The following is a 16828-nucleotide window of genomic DNA, read 5'->3' as shown; positions in this document are numbered from 1 at the left end:
CTGCAGCCGCACCGCCCGGTCTGGCCCGCCAGAGCAGGCTGCGACCATGCTGCCCAGCCTGCCGCAGCAGCTCCAGCCAGACCAGAGACATCCTCCCCTGGCCCTCCCCAGATAAGGTGGGATGGGGAGAGTGTGGGGGTCCCGGGCTAGGGGTGGGGTCACATGGGGGTTGGTCACAGGGGTTACTCCCCTGACCCCCAGCTTCTCCCCCTGAAAAAATTTCCCCACCAGTTGCTGTCCCGGCCCATCAGGGTAAGCAGCTGGCGCGCCGGGACACTTTGTTTACTTAGGTTTACCTCCGTGTCTGCGGACGCTCGAGGTAAACAAACCATCTTAGCCCACCGGCTTATCCTGATGGCCCAGGAGCCAAAGTTTGCTGACCCCTGAATTACTTATCCATCTTAGGGGGGGTCGGCTTATAAACGAACTGGCTTATGATCAAGTATATACGGGACTTCTGCTGGCTTTAATCCAAGATCACATGATCTGTTAAAACCAGGTAATTTCCTTGGGACCCATTTGCAGCATGGAATCTGAAATTACTGTAACCAGGGTTAATCATCTATAGTTTCAATTCTTTATAGTTTGACTGAATTTACAGCAATTGTAATACAATATATAACATTTTCTTAAAAGCCTGTATCACTGCAATTTGATGTTCTGCATGTGCTATTTGCTACATATGAGCCCTTCAATGAAGAGGAACCCCCACAAAAAGCAATAAACAGGCTTTGTTTACATATACCTATGAACATGCCACTCCTTACACTCACCAAGCAAACAGAAAGCGAAAGGCCTGCAGCAGCTGCTGGTAACAAGAAGACATAAGCTGGTGCTCCTGAATGTTCACTCTTGGTCCATCCACCACTCCCTGGTTTTCTGTCATTAGTGCCTTAAACACAGAACTATTAATTAAATATTATTTCAAGAATTATCGTATGTCATTGCCCCTTCATTTCCATAAATAAAATGATATAAATCAAAAAACCCTTGGCAATTGTTAAGAATAAAGTTGCTGCCTTCTGACCTGGAAGTAATTGTGCATGTTCTCCATATGATTACACAGTGGTTTCAGCAACTCAACTGCACACTGGGCAACTTCTTGAGACGATCTCTGACATAGATGGGAGAATCCAATCTTCCTACAGGCTTTCCCCTGCTGTGAACCCAAATATTTAAAATCACTTCTTCATTCTTAATTTACAGGAGCTCAAAGATACAAGCACACCATCTGATGGAGAGAATAAAACTAACTCAGCTTGTGCAGTCCTGTTCAGTTTCACTCATTGGCAGCTACCAAGTATAAGCAGGTACATCCTCCAATTAGTGCTGCTGATTAACTGGAGTTCTAAGATAAGGCTGAATTCCCCACCCCCACTTGCTTCCACTTTATAATGTATCATGAGTAGAAATCTTGCCTTCACTCCAACCAAGAGAATGTGACAATGCTCTGTCTGGCCAGAGCTCTGGGATCTTTGATTCAAGGGCCTATCGCTGTGACAGGGTGGAGGAAAGGGGACAAGTCTACAGCCTGGAAGGCCAAGGGGTGGGACCAAAAAATGAATTCAAAAGTGTAAAGTTTTCTTATTATTTCTAGATAGTACAAGCCTTTGTGAAGCAGGGATTCCTTCTGCCAAACAGTTCTGGAATAGGGAAGCGTGGAGGCTGGTCGGGCACTCCTCCAGAAACCATTTACTGGAGAAGAGACTCCAGTAGAGACCTAGGGGGAGGACTCACTGCTTGAATCTTCCTTGCTTCCTTACAAAAGGAAATTCTACTCCAAACAGAAGCTGCTGCTCCAGCAAACAACTTCTTATTATTATTTGTTCTATTGTAGAGTCTAGAGGCCCCATCTGAGATGATGGCCCATTGTGATAGGCGCTATACAAAATGTAGTGCCTCAGACCCTGTCCCAAAGAGCATACAGACTAAACAGACAAAGGTTGGGAGAAAGGAAGGATTATTATCCCCATGTGACAGATGGAGAGGCGAGTCACAGAGGGATGATGTCCCATGCTGGAGCTGGGAATTGAACCCAGCTCTCCTAAGTCTCAATCCAGTGCCTGAGTCTCAGCACAAGGCCAGTTTGCCTCTCTAAAGATGGTGCTACAGCTGGAAAACAGAAAAAAGGCACAATGGAAAAAGAGTGTAGTTTTCATTCTCGTCATACTCCAAAACAACTGGACTCAAAACTTCCAACAACAAAATATTCACCCTCAGGCAGACCTGAAAAATATCAGTCCTAAAAGATGCAAGTTTGAGACAGTTATGAGCAAGTGAAAAGGGGGGGCTGTAGTGGAAATGCTCAGGCAGCCTTGACTCGGGGTGTCATTAACCCTTCTAAGTAACACAGCTCAGCACATCCTGATGGATGGGACCTCCAGGCAGGTGAGCTCAAGCAGCAGGCACATTCCAGGGAAAAGCCAGCTCCCCACACCAGAGCAACTTTGTAGCCAGCAGAGCAGACACAGAAGCAGCCTCAGCAGGTTCTGCAGCAGGGACCTAGGGACACTGACACTAATGATGCTCCAAGTCCTTTTTGCCCCGTCCCTCAGTCTCTTCACCTCAGGCTCACTCCAGCTGCCCATCATCCTTTCTTCCCCTCTCTCTTCTCCTGCACCCCTTCCCATCTATGTCCTCCATTCTTGTGTCTTTCTGTTTAGCAAATCCCCTGCTAAAAAAATGTCAACCGCAACATTAAAAACAAAAAACAATTAAAAATGGCAGCATTGCCATGCCCTTTGCTGCCCAGCCCTTGGCTCACACTGCTGGCATGTTCTATCCCTTTGCCCTGTCCTGTGTCGGTCTTACTATTTAGATTGTAAGCTTTTGGGGCAAGGACTGTGCACCACTGGTATCCCCAGCCTCAATCTAGCACAGAAGCCTCCTGCAGGCTCTCTACCTGAGAGTGAATTTCATTCTCCGTGCCTCTAGCTAGTAAACACTTTGCCCCACCTCTCCCTTTTGTACATACCTTTAAGAAAGGGGCTCTCTTTGCAGCAGGTGGTATCAGTATGTGCTCCAGCTTTTGGCAAAGATCATCCAGAAGGAACACAAGCTCTGCTGGCCCTAACTGTACAATTTCTCTGGCCTACAATTTCAAGGAATAAAATAATTCAGTATGTTCATCTGCATTAACCATCCTCAAAAGTAGGCACACAGGATCTTGGGTTATACACAGGATGGATTACCTAAACTTGTCAAGTATCAGAGGGGTAGCCATGTTAGTCTGAATCTGTAAAAAGCAACAGAGGGTCCTATGGCACCTTTAAGACTAACAGAAGTATTGGGAACATAAGCTTTCGTGGGTAAGAACCTCACTTTCCTGCATGTATTTCCATTACTTGCATCTGAAGAAGTGAGGTTCTTACCCACGAAAGCTTATGCTCCCAATACTTCTGTTAGTCTTAAAAGTGCCACAGGACCCTCTGTTGCTTTTTACCTAAACTTGGCGATTTAGGGTAACGCTGATCCCCAAAATTCCCCATTACACATTCAGCTAAGATGGTTTGCATTAGAAGAGCTAATGGAAAACTGTGGAAGGATGGCTGTGAACAGCCTCCGACTTTTCCATGGACTGAGCAATATAAATCCCAGTGACCTAAAATCAACTCTGTATGTCTTTGGTCAGTTTTGTGTATGTCCTTTTCTATGCCTTCTTTTATTTTTCAATCCAAGTTATGGGTGTTGGGCCTATCGAACCTCAAGGTCCTGGTTTCACAGGTATTACCCTAACATCCTAACTGGTCCAGGACTTGGTTCTGCCTACTCATCTGATGTTGGTTACTGCGCTGTGGATGAGGGGCAAAACTCCATGCAGCAGTGGGAATGCACCTCCAATCCAGTCTTGTTCTGACAGTAGCTGAGAACGGTTTGGCTGTGACATCAGTAATGTGCCATCACTAAAACATATGTGGTTTGTGACTTGCAATCCCCATTAGCTCCAAAGGGTTTAACATGTCCCATGTGGTTAGTAAGAGAGATCAAAGCCTGAGACTGATCGAAGCTGAAAGAGCCCCAAGATGGAGCATCAGCTTGAGGTGCATAAGTAACATCTATTTGTCACAGCTATAGTGTTACTATCTGTCATAGGACCTTCTAAGGCACCTGTCTTCTCCTGTGTGTACATGGATACCTTCCCCCGAAGCAGCATACTGACTTTCTGCAGTTGGGCATGGGCCATGATGAGATTGGATTTCCTCCATTTTAGTTAAGCAGCGGAGGCTAAGTCTTCCAAACCCTCAGTGAGAATGAACCAGTTACAGCTCTGCAGCAACCTTCTGGCCCCTCTTGGTACAAGTTTACTCTGTTACACTTACCTCTGTGTGCATCTCCGAGTCCAAAATAGATTTGGTCAGCAGCCCACAGTGCAGGATGGTGAACACCTCAAGGTCTAGCTCTCGGAAGAATGCACGGTAACTCTGCAGCTGCACCAAAGGGATCCCTGACTTTTTTTCAGTGGTGTCCTGAAATGAAAATGGCAATGTTAATAGCAGAATAAAACCAATGGTCACATCTGCACTCTGGTAAAGAATACTGCATGTAAAAAATATTGGTCCTACAATATAGGCCCCTACATTATTTGGTACAACGTGTGAAAACAGCCAAGGGGCACCGGCTCCCTTGAGTGCATGATTTTCTCCAGCACAAACCTCAATTCCCTTCTGCTTCCCCTAAACTATCCCAGCTCAATAAAGACACTTCTTCCACATTCCGTCTTCCACATTTTTTCCCAAGTTGAGCAACAGGAAAGTCTTCTTGGTAGTGAAGGCGTGGAATTGTCTCCTAAGAAAGTGGTGAAATTACCACCACTTTGGACTGAATAAAGCACTAGAAAATGTGCTCGAGACCAATCCTACCTTCACCCCAGGAAGGTTGACAAAATGATCTAAGAGAGCTTTGACATCTCCAGCTTCTATGAATCTATGGTCAGAGCAAAACTCACAGTGGACTCAATGGAAGATGACATTGTGTGACAAGTGATGTGAAAGAGGAGGAAGACTGTTTAGGAAATGATTACGTCTTAGATATGAGTGTCAGATCTGGTCTTCCTCCTCAAATGAATACTACTGGTCATCCTATGTATCAAACAAGAAAGTTTCACTCTCCAGTGCTGGAATATCTTCCACCAGAACCTGCAGATCTGAGGCATCCGAATCTGAGGCAAGACACACTCTTTGATTAATCAAAGAGATATGATCTTACAATAACTAGTGTAAAAGTAAAAAGACACCGCAGAGGTTCATGTTCTTTTGCTGCTGTGGTTAGAAGGAACAGCCATGCACCCTTCTATAGCCACATCTTTAGAATCTGCTCAAACACTACCAGAAGGTTCCACTGTCTCAGCTGCATTGGTCAGTGCATCGCAAGAGCAGAACTATGCAGAGGACACTCAAAGAAGAACCAACTTTCCAAGCTCAGATGTGAGGATCATGTCAGAAAGCAGCACTGAGCTCTTGACCTGAGATTTCTATCACTGTTAAGAGTCCCTCTCCTAGCTTTCTGTTTTACACACCCCTTTCTTATCCCGCACAAACCCCTTTTACCAATAGCACCTTCTCTAGCTGTGTGGTCTCAGCTTCAGGCTGATTTCCCTCAGGATTCTCCTCCATTTGTGAGTGGTCTGCAGAGGAGTCTTTGCTGCCTTCAGATTTTTGTTTTTTTTCCCCTGGAAGAGAAATAGTTTTACAAACATAGGCCATGCCAGAATCCGAGCCTCTGCAAGGGGTCAGCCAGGCTACTGATAGGGGAATGCTCATGCTGTAATCTAGTCAGATTTAGGAAAGCATCTGACAAAGCACTACACAAAGGCTATATTGGAGATAGCCAGGGTCACAGCCTGAAATTGCAGGGCCCAGGACATTTGGGGTCCCTTCTCCAACCACTCTTTTTTTCCCCTTAAACTAGTTTGCCTAATTGGGCCCCATGTTTTTACTATTATCTATATATAAGTATGTTATAATGCAGTCCTATAAATCAATAGAAATGCCCTCATCTAGAATGCTGGGGTCAAGACTAGTCACCCTATCTCAGAAACAATACTGCACAAGAAAAAAGGGTTCAGAGAAAGTTGATGAGAATAATTAGGAGCTTGGTAAAATTCTCATCTGCACAGAAACAGAAAAGATTGGGAAGGTCACCTTAAAGAGCCCAAGATAAAAGTCTTTTATGTTTGTACAGCACCTAGCACAATGGAGTCCTGGTTCATGACTAGGGCTCCTAGGTGCTATGGTAATACAAATAATAATCATTATAGTAAGTCCATACAATAATGCATGGCTGTGACATGCTATACCTCAAAATAGCATCCTGTAACCCCCATATTCATGATTGGTATATGGTTGTAATATTTCAAACAAAGCTTGCCTTGCAAGTTATCATATGAAAGCTCATGATCTGCTGAAAACCACTGTTCTGTCAAAATATGTATACTGTTAGTGTGTATGAGATTTGCTATATGGTTGTTATTAAACTATGTTGTGAGTTTGGGAGATGCCCACTGCTAGCTCTCCACTGACTAAAGGGTGGTGACCCAGACCCAGGCGGGCGTTAAATGACCATTGATCAGTAGGGGAATTGTAAACAAGGGATTTACAATTCTGCAAGAGACAGTTGTGTAAGCATCACACAATAAGAATTGCTCAACTCTATAACTCAGTTGCACAAGCACCACACAATGGGAGATTGCTCAACTCTGTGACTCAGCAAGGCCAACCAGGACCTGTCTGGGACATGACTTGAGAATATAAAATAAGGGACAGTGGCATGGCATCATGATTCCACCTCCTGCCCTACCTATACTGAAGGCAACAAGAATGATAGGAAGACAAAGGCTTTGAACTGAAGAGACTGTCCCAAGCAGAGAAGGAAATTCAGCCTGTGTATTAAGAACTATAACCTGCCTCCAACATCCAGTCGGGTTAGAAAAGCTGTTTGATTCAAATCTTACTTAGTCTATAAGTTTAGGATTTAAAATGCCCGTTCACTTTTTGTTTTCGTAGGTAACTATCTCTGACCTTTATGCCTATCACTTAAAATCTCTCTTTCTGTAGTTGTTAAACTTATTTTAATGTTTTATCCTTACCAGTGAGTTTGTCTAAAGTGCATGGGGAATCAGCTCAGGTTACAAAGGCTGGTGCATGTCCACTATCCTTTGACGAAGTGGTGAACTAATTAACGAGCTTGCACTGTTCTAGAGAAGGTCTTGAGCAGTGTAAGATGGTATATTCCTGGGGGGGAAGGCTGGGGATATTTGCTGGTGTTTACCTGTGTATAGTTCATGAGTGCCTTGGAGAGCATTCATGCAAGGTAACAGCACCTGGAAGGATTTGCTGCTTGTCACTGGCAAAGCATTGTGAGAGAAAATCCAGGCTGGAGAGTAAGGGGAGCACAGCAGACCCACAATTCTAGGTTGTACCCCAGGGATCCCATCACAATGGTCTAGAGAGATTAGATGGGAAGCTTCTATTCTCCGTCTCTTACCACAAAAACAAGGGGACATTCAATTAAATCAAAAAGGGGCAAATTCAAAACTAACAAAAGAAAATACTTTTTCACACAATATTTGATGTGGACTCTGTGATGCTATATGGAATATGGGAGACACTTTATGATATTGTTGATACCAATATTATAAAATTACAAGGAATCTGACAGATATGCCATGTAAGATATCTGTGAAAATGTTATGATTGCCAAATATCATTATCTTGTTTATATATTTGTATCACCTTTGTATTGTGAGTTATAGATACGCATGATATATCTGTGTTTCAAAACTTATGTTATGTTTCTGGGTGACACCCCCAGACAGATTGGCATCACTGCTTAGCCTGTTTGATGGGTCACCAAGGGTCATCAGCTATATAATGAACCCATTGAAAAAGCTAGGGACTACACCTTATGAGTCAGCAAGTCATGTAGGGGCATGCCTATGGACAGAACTCTAAGGCTTTTCAATGCCATGTGCTGTGAAGCTTGTGTTTGGGACACAGGAAGTACAAGCCACATGGCAAAGGATATAAAAAGGCAGCTGCATCATCTCCTTTTTGTTTTCATTCCTGCTTTTAACCTTTGGAGTAACTTTTCTACAAACTGAAGCTCTCAACAAAGGACTGAATGACCCATCCAAGCTGTGGATGTGTTCCAGAGTTCTTTCAAGCCAGCAAACTCACCAATACAGCTAAGAACCTGATACATGGACTCTGAAGTCTCGGTATGTATCTGACTGCTTCACCATTTAACACTCTCTTCTTATTCTTTATTTTTTCTTTATAATAACTTTTATAGTTTTACACTCTAAAGGATTGATTGGCAGTGTGGTATTTTGGGTAAGATCCAAACTAATATCGACTTGGTAATGTGGCTGGCCCTTTGGTGTCAGAAGAACATTTTGTATATGTGAGCAGAGTTTTTAAATAACTTCTCCCTTTACTGGACCTAGGTGCTGATTGAAGGCCAGAGAACTGGAATGCAATAAAGGTGGCTGTGTGATTTCTTTTTTTTGCTTCTCGATAACTAGCAGTCCTGCTAGTGAAGGCAGGGGCCTGGACTCGATGACCTTCCAGGGTCCCTTTCAGCTCTATGAGATCGGTAACCAGTGTGGGGGATCAGAAGCACAGTTTGTGACTGTTGGCGAGTTTAACTTCAGTTTTAACCACCACTTTGGGAGTGTCTACTCTCCCTTTTGCAGTCTGCCCTCACCTTGGCATTTTCAGTGAGGGCTACCCCAGGCACACAGAGGCACAGATTCCTTGCCAGAGGATGTCATTGTGGATAAGATGAAACATTTCTCTGGGTAACAAGAAGATCCAGAATTATAAAGAGAGGCTATCTAACAGTAACTTCTTCTTCAAAAGTTGCCTCTGTACATTTGTGGGATATGGCACCCCTACTGTCAAGCTACAGAAATTCATTAAAAAGCTTTGTCCATCAGGGAATGCATGAGTGTTCTCGGCGCTCAGCGGGGGGGGGGGGGCGGGCTCCGGGGGCCCGGCGCTCGGCGGGGGGGCGGCGCGGGGCCAGCGCTGGGGGGGCGGTTCTGGCGACGCTCGGCAGGCTCCGGCGGCACGGAGCTCGGCAGGGGCGGGGGGGGGCAGCACGGGGCTCGGCACTCGGGGGGGGTTCCAGCAGCGCGGAGCTCAGCGGGTGGGGGGGCAGCAAGGGGCTCGGCGCTGGGGGGGGGTTCCGGCGGAGCTCGGCGGGGGGGGGGGGGGCAGCACGGGGCTCGGCGGGGGCGGCGCGGAGCTTGGCGGGGGGGCGGTGCGGGAGGGCGGTGCTCTGGGGGGGGGTTTCTGGCGGCGCTCGGCGGGGGGCGGCGCTGCGGCGCTTTTTTTTGCTGCTTGGGGCAGCAAAAAAGCTAGAGCCGGCCCTGTTTATAGATCATAGGGTTGGAAGGGACCTCAGGAGGTCATCTAGTCCAACCCCCTGCTCAAAGCAGGACCAATCCCCAGATAGATTTTTACCCCAGTTCCCTAAGTGGCCCCCTCAAGGATTGAACTCACAACCCTAGGTTTAGCAGGCCAATGCTCAAACCACTGAGCTATCCCTTAGACCACAGAGTCCTGATGTTGTATAGAACTCTGAGGCAGAGGGGCAGCTGGGTAAGTATTGTGAATGCACAGAGGTGACTTCAAAGGCCTCTGTGCATTCCCATTTATGGGAGATTGGCAAGCAGTGCTCCATCAGGAGGAAGGCGGGTGAGGAGTTCTAGTTAAATACAGACCAGCACCACTCTCACAAACTGGATGTGCAAAGATAAAGGTGTGCGTGGAACTCCAAGTTGCTGCTTTACAAATCTCCCACAGGGGAATCTGCCTAAGGCATGCTACTGAAGCTTTTGCGAACAGGGACTGCTAACAGGGAATTTCGCAAGGGAGTTTGGAACGGGAGCAGGAAGGGAGCGTGGGTCCCTTGCTGGTTCTATCTTATACCCTTTATTCCCCTTAAAACCTATAGCCCAAACTACATTCAAAACTTCTTGCTTTAAACAACCCCTTCATTAACTAGGAGACAATGCTGGCAGAAGCCCAGCTGCAGAGTGGGGGCTATCCAGTTTATTGCACTGCGTGTAGTATGTATGATTACCTGCCCCGTGGGCGGGTGGCATATGTGTGCATTCGGTGCAAGGAGCTCCTGGCCCTCAGAGACCACGTACGGACTCTGGAGGCAAGGGTGGCGGAACTGGAGGAGCTAAGGGAGGCAGAGAGGTATGTTGATGAGGCTTTCCGGGACACTGTAGAATTGTCCCACCTCCGGTCAGACAGCCCCTGTGTTGTTGAGGAGGATGAAAGGCCCAGGGAAGCAGAGCAGTCAACGGGAGCAGAGGGAAACCTTCCATAGTTGGGACCCTCCTTCCAGACGGTGCTGGGATTGCCTCTCGCACTGAGGTTATCTCTCCAGGGGAGGGAACTCCAGTTGCTAGGAAAAGGCAGGTATTAGTATTGGGAGATTCGATCATTAGAAACGTAGATAGCTGGGTTTGTGATGACCGGGAGAACCGTATGGTGACTTGCCTGCCTGGTGCGAAGGTTGCGGATCTCTTGAGGCATCTAGACAGACTTATGTGTAGTGCTGGGGAGGAGCCGGTGGTCGTGGTACATGTAGGTACCAATGACATAGGGAAGGGTAGGAGAGATGTCCTGGAGGCCAAATTTAGGCTGCTAGAGAAGAGACTGAAATCCAGGACCTCTATGGTGGCATTCTCAGAAATGCTCCCAGTTCCACGCGCAGGGCCAGGTAGGCAGGCAGAGCTTCAGAGTCTCAATGCGTGGATGAGATGTAGAGAGGAGGGGTTTACATTCATTAGGAACTGGGGAAACTTCTGGAATGGGGGGAACCTATACAGGAAGGATGGGCTCCACCTAAACCAAAGTGGAACCAGACTGCTGGCACTAAACATTAAAAAGGTTGTAGAGCAGTTTTTAAACTAGGAGATGGGGGAAAGCCGACTGCTGCAGAGGAGCATGTGGATCGGACAGAGACTTCTATCTTAGGGGAGAGTCTAATGATAGAGAATCTCCAGGTTATAGTCAGGAACAGAGGATGGAAGAGGATAAAGTAGGGGCCAGATCAGATGATAAACATTCACATAAAAAAGAATCTGATACATCAGAAAAGGGCAGACAAATAAACAGTGACAAGTTTTTAAAGTGCTTGTACACAAATGCTAGAAGTATAAATAATAAGATGCGTGAACTAGAGTGCCTTGTGATAAAGGAGGATATTGATATAATAGGCATCACAGAAACCTGGTGGACTGAGAGCAATCAATGGGACACAATCATTCCGGCGTACAAAATACATCGGAAGGACAGAACAGGTCGTGCGGGGGAGGGAGGGGAGAGAGGAGTGGCACTATATGTGAAAGAAAATGTACAATCAAATGAAGTAAAAATCTTAAGCAAATCCGTATGTTCCATAGAATCTCTATGGATAGAAATTTCATGCTCTAATAAGAATATAACATTAGGGATCTATTATTGACCACCTGACCAGGACTGTGATAATGATGATGAAATGCTAAGGGAAATTAGAGAGGCTATCAAAATTAAGAACTCAATAATAGTGGGGGATTTCAATTATCCCCATATTGACTGGGAACATTTCACTTCAGGACGAAATGCAGAGATAAAATTTCTCAATACTTTAAATGATTGCTTCATGGAGCAGCTGGTATGGGAACCCACAAGGGGAGAGGCAACTCTAGATTTAGTCCTGAGTGGAGCGCAGGAGCTGGTCCAAGAGGTAAATATAGCAGGACCACTTGGAAATAGTGACCATAATACAATAGCATTCAACATCCCTGTGGTGGAAAGAACATCTCAACAGCCCAACACTGTGGCATTTAATTTCAAAAGGGGGAACTATGCAAAAATGAGGGGTTAGTTAAACAGAAGTTAAAAGGTACAGTGACTAAAATGAAATCCCTGCAAGCTGCATGGGCGCTTTTTAAAGACACCATAATAGAGGCCCATCTTCAATGTATACCCCAAATTAAGAAACACAGTAAAAGAACTAAAAAAGAGCCACCGCAACTTAACAACCATGTAAAAGAAGCAGTGAGAGATGAAAAGACTTCCTTTAAAAAGTGGAAGTCAAATCCTAGTGAGGCAAATAGAAAGGAGCATAAACGCTGCCAAATTAAGTGCAAGAATGTAATAAGAAAAGCCAAAGAGGAGTTTGAAGAACGGCTAGCCAAAAACTCCAAAGGTAATAACAAAATGTTTTTTAAGTACATCAGAAGCAGGAAGCCTGCTAAACAACCAGTGGGGCCCTTTGATGATCGAGATACAAAAGGAGAGCTTAAAGACGATAAAGTAATTGCGGAGAAACTAAATGGATTCTTTGCTTCAGTCTTCACGGCTGAGAATGTTAGGGAGATTCCCAAACCTGAGCTGGCTTTTGTAGGTGACAAATCCGAGGAACTGTCACAGATTGAAGTGTCACGAGAGGACGTTTTGGAATTAATTGATAAACTTAACATTAACAAGTCACCGGGACCAGATGGCATTCACCCAAGAGGTCTGAAAGAACTCAAATGTGAAGTTGTAGAACTGTTAACTAAGGTTTGTAACCTGTCCTTTAAATCGGCTTCTGTACCCAATGACTGGAAGTTAGCTAATGTAACGCCAATATCTAAAAAGGGCTCTAGAGGTGATCCTGGGAATTACAGACCAGTAAGTCTAACATCTGTACCGGGCAAATTAGTCGAAACAATAGTTAAGAATAAAATTGTCCGACACATAGAAAAACAAACTGTTGAGCAATAATCAACATGGTTTCTGTAAAGGGAAATCGTGTCTTACTAATCTATTAGAATTCTTTGAAGGGGTCAACAAACATGTGGACAAGGGGGATCCAGTGGACATAGCGTACTTAGATTTCCAGAAAGCCTTTGACAAGGTCCCTCACCAAAGGCTCTTATGTAAATTAAGCTGCCATGGGATAAAAGGGAAGGCCCTTTCATGGATTGAGAACTGGTTAAAAGACAGGGGTAGGAATTAATGGTAAATTCTCAGAATGGAGAGGAGTAACTAGAGGTGTTACCCCTCCTCGGACTGATCCTATTCAACTTATTCATAAATGATCTGGAGAAAGGGGTAAACAGTGAGGTGGCAAAGTTTGCAGATGATACTAAACTGCTAAAGATAGTTAAGTCCAATGCAGACTGTGAAGAACTTCAAAAAGATCTCACAAAACTAAGTGATTGGGCAACAAAATGGCAAATGAAATTTAATGTGGATAAATGTAAAGTAATGCAGATTGGAAAAAATAACCCCAACTATACATACAATATGATGGGGGCTAAGTTAGCTACAACAAGTCAGGAAAAAGATCTTGGAGTCATCCTGGATACTTCTCTGAAAATGTCCACGCAGTGTGCAGAGGCGGTCAAAAAAGCAAACAGGATGTCAGGAATCATTAAAAAGGGGATAGAGAATAAGACTGAGAATATATTATTGCCCTTATATAAATCGATGGTACGCCCTCATCTCGAATACTGCGTACAGATGTGGTCTCCTCATCTCAAAAAAGATATACTGGCACTAGAAAAGGTTCAGAAAAGGGCAACTAAAATGATTAAGGGTTTGGAACGGGTCCCATATGAGGAGAGATTAAAGAGGCTAGGACTCTTCAGCTTGGAAAAGAGGAGACTAAGGGGGGATATGATAGAGGTATATAAAATCATGAGTGATGTGGAGAAAGTGGATAAGGAAAAGTTATTTACTTATTCCCATAATACAAGAACTAGGGGTCAAAATTAATAGGCAGCAGGTTTAAAACAAATAAAAGGAAGTTCTTCTTCACACAGCGCACAGTCAACTTGTGGAACTCCTTACCTGAGGAAGTTGTGAAGGCTAGGACTATAACAGAGTTTAAAAGAGAACTGGATAAATTCATGGTGGTTAAGTCCATTAATGGCTATTAGCCAGGACGGGTAAGGAATGGTGTCCCTAGCCTCTGTCTGTCAGAGGGTGGAGATGGATGGCAGGAGAGAGATCACTTGATCATTGCCTGTTAGGTTCACTCCCTCTGGGGCACCTGGCATTGGCCACTGTCGGTAGACAGGATACTGGGCTAGATGGACCTTTGGTCTGACCCGGTACGGCCTTTCTTATGTTCACTACTGTGGCTCTGGTGAGGTGTGTCTTCAAGCCAGGAGGTACTGGTTTTCTGGCTAAGGTGTAACAATGCCCTATACAGCTCTTAATCCACTGAGAAAGAGTTTGTTTATTAATAGGTTCCCCCTTTAAATCTCTCCCCATTAGCAACAACCAAATCCATGAGAAAACCACCAAATCCATGAGAAAATAAAATAGATTATTTCTCACTTTCAGCTGACATTGTAAATAACAAGCCAGCAGCATTATCTCCCGTAAATGTAAACAAACTTGTTTTTCTTAGTGATTGGCTGAATAAGATTGGCTCTGAAGTTTTACATTGTTTGGTTTTTGAGTGTAGTTATGTAACAAAAAAAAGTCTACATTTATAAGTTGCACTTTCACAATAAAGAGATTGCATTATGGTACTTGTATGAGGTGAACTGAAAAATACTATTTCTTTTGTTTATCATTTTTACAGTGCAAATATATGTAATAAAAATAATAATATAAAGTGAGCATTGTACACTTCGTATTCTGTATTGTAATTGAAATCAATATATTTGAAAATGTAGAAAAAACATCCAAAAATAGTTAATAAATTTAATTGGTATTCTATTTTTTAACAGTGAGATTAAAACTGTGATTAATCGCGATTAAAGTTTTTATTAATTTGTTTAAGTTCTGGAAAGATATAAACCCCAGGGCTTAAACAGACCTCTAACTACTAGGAATTAAGAGGAAACTTCCCCTGGAGGCAGGTTATCCCATAACCACCTACTGCAGCATTTCCTGCACCTTCCCCTGAAGCATCTTGTGCTGGCCACTGTCAGAGACCAGATACTGGGCTGTACACACCCTGGGTCTGATCCCTGTTTCTAAGGTTGCACTGATGTGGCTACAACTGTGGAATTCTGCTGAATCCTTGACTGCAAACTGTTTGCATAAGTATTTGGGGGGAATTTTCTCTACCTGTTTTCTTCTTTTTAACTAGACCAACAGCATTGATAGTTGGTGCTGCTTCCAGGGCTTCACAGTCGAAGATAGCGCGGGGAGGTACATAACCAGGGCTTGCTGAAAGAGCCAGAGGACAGCAAGTCAGTGAGTTCAGTTCTTCACACAAACAATAAAATATGAGCAAGCTAGACTTTCACAGGAGATGCCCCCCTGATCCTGGTCACCTCCTCCTCTACTTCTATGCAGGGCCGGCTTTAGGCCGATTCACCCGAATTGGGCCCTGCGCCTAAGAGGGCCCCATGCCCTAAAGAAGAGTGCCTAACTTAGGCACCTTTTTAATTTTTACTCACCCGGCAGCGATCCAGGTCTTCGGCGGCGGGTCCTTCACTCGCTCCGGGTCCTTCAGTGCCGCAGAAGACCCAGAGCGAGTGAAGGACCCGCCGCCGAAGTGCTGCCGAAGACCCAGACCACCGCCGGGTACTCAAATCGGGCCCCGCACTTCCTAAAGCCAGCCCTGCTCCTATGCTTAGTGTCTTAAGTTACCTTTGATCCCTCCATAGTGTCTAGAAGGTAGAGCACCATCAAGGTTGCTCTAACTTATGTTCTGGCGGAAATGGCTCTCTTTCTGCTATGTGCCAAACAAGAATGACCAGGACACAGTGCTCTCTAGCCTCACCTCCTGTATGCCCCTTACACTGGGGGCTGGTAGGGAGGCCAGCACAGAGCCATTCCAGAAACTCTAGGCCAGCCAGGGAACAAACATTCTTACTTCAGGGTATTCCCCTGGGGCCATTGCTGCCCTCTTTATGTTGCTGCAGCAGTTTAAAGGGCTAGGGCTTGCTTACTACTCCCAGACCACAGTTTGTCCAAAGATTTTAAAATGGGGCTTATAATTAGGGCCCTATCAAATTTACGGTCATTAAAAATGCATCACGGACCATGAAATATGGTCTCCCTCTGTGAAATCTGGTCTCTTGTGTGCTTTTACCCTCTACTATACAGATTTCACAGAGGGAGGGGGGGGGCACGGTTGTGACATTGCACTCCATATGATTTTATGAAAATATGCTAATGAGTGTGAATATAATGTAACTGGAATATGCTTCATGCAAAAGGTCTCTTATAAGGTATCATTACAAAGTTTATAATCTACTGAGTATGGTTATCCTATTTGTATAAATGTATCATTCTTGTATCTGAAACTAGAAATATGAAGTACAACTCTGAGGTCCTATTGTAATTCTGCAAAGTGTGGGCCATTAATGGTGGTTTGGAATCTTGATGGCTCCCATCAACTAGGACAATTGGTTGTAAATGGCTCTGTTTACTTGTAAGCCTTCCTGTGAGTCAGGCCAGGAAGAATGAAGGCTTAGAGTCTCACAGGACATGTGACCATGTCACCTGGTACTGGAATCCATCTTAAACCTGATGCTTTTCCATTTAGAAGGAGGGGTGGGGACCCAGTGACACAAAAGATTCCCACCTTGTGCCAAACCTATATAAGGGGGTGGAACAGAACAAAGGAGGTTCCAGTCATGAGAAATCCCCTAGTTACCACCTAAGCTGGAGCTAACAAGAACTGTACCAGGGAAAGGATTGGGCCCAGACTAGAAAGGAGTCCAGTCTGTGAAAGAAGCTTATTGGAACATCTCTGAAGGTGAGATTTTATCTGTAATCAGTTTCTTAATGAATTAGGCTTAGACTTGTGTGTTTTGTTTTATTTTGCTTGGTAACTTACTTTGTTCTGTCTGTTATTACTGGGAACAACT

The 16828-nt window shown here is 44.7% G+C and overlaps 1 protein-coding gene across 14 annotated transcripts in view; it reads right to left on the bottom strand.

Annotated features, from left to right (window-relative positions):
• FANCD2 (FA complementation group D2) overlaps positions 1 to 16828 on the bottom strand; it is a 206072-nt gene that overhangs the window by 90278 nt on the left and 98966 nt on the right. For 8 of the 14 annotated variants that reach the window (XM_042850045.2, XM_042850048.2, XM_042850051.2 and 5 more), the window contains 6 exons: positions 15075 to 15176; positions 5547 to 5668; positions 4320 to 4466; positions 2975 to 3091; positions 1028 to 1159; positions 774 to 892 (listed from right to left, as the gene is read on the bottom strand). In XM_042850045.2, coding sequence (XP_042705979.2) covers positions 774 to 892; positions 1028 to 1159; positions 2975 to 3091; positions 4320 to 4466; positions 5547 to 5668; positions 15075 to 15176 — 739 coding nt within the window. The remainder of the gene's footprint in view (positions 1 to 773; positions 893 to 1027; positions 1160 to 2974; positions 3092 to 4319; positions 4467 to 5546; positions 5669 to 15074; positions 15177 to 16828) is intronic. The other 6 variants (XM_042850047.2, XM_065553195.1, XM_065553194.1 and 3 more) reach the window with 1 other exon arrangement.

This window comes from Chrysemys picta, chromosome 7 (genome assembly GCF_011386835.1).
Source record: "Chrysemys picta bellii isolate R12L10 chromosome 7, ASM1138683v2, whole genome shotgun sequence".
NCBI lineage: Eukaryota > Metazoa > Chordata > Testudines > Emydidae > Chrysemys > Chrysemys picta.
Note: the sequence above shows the minus strand (reverse complement) of the source record. Positions and strands in the feature narration are given on the sequence as shown.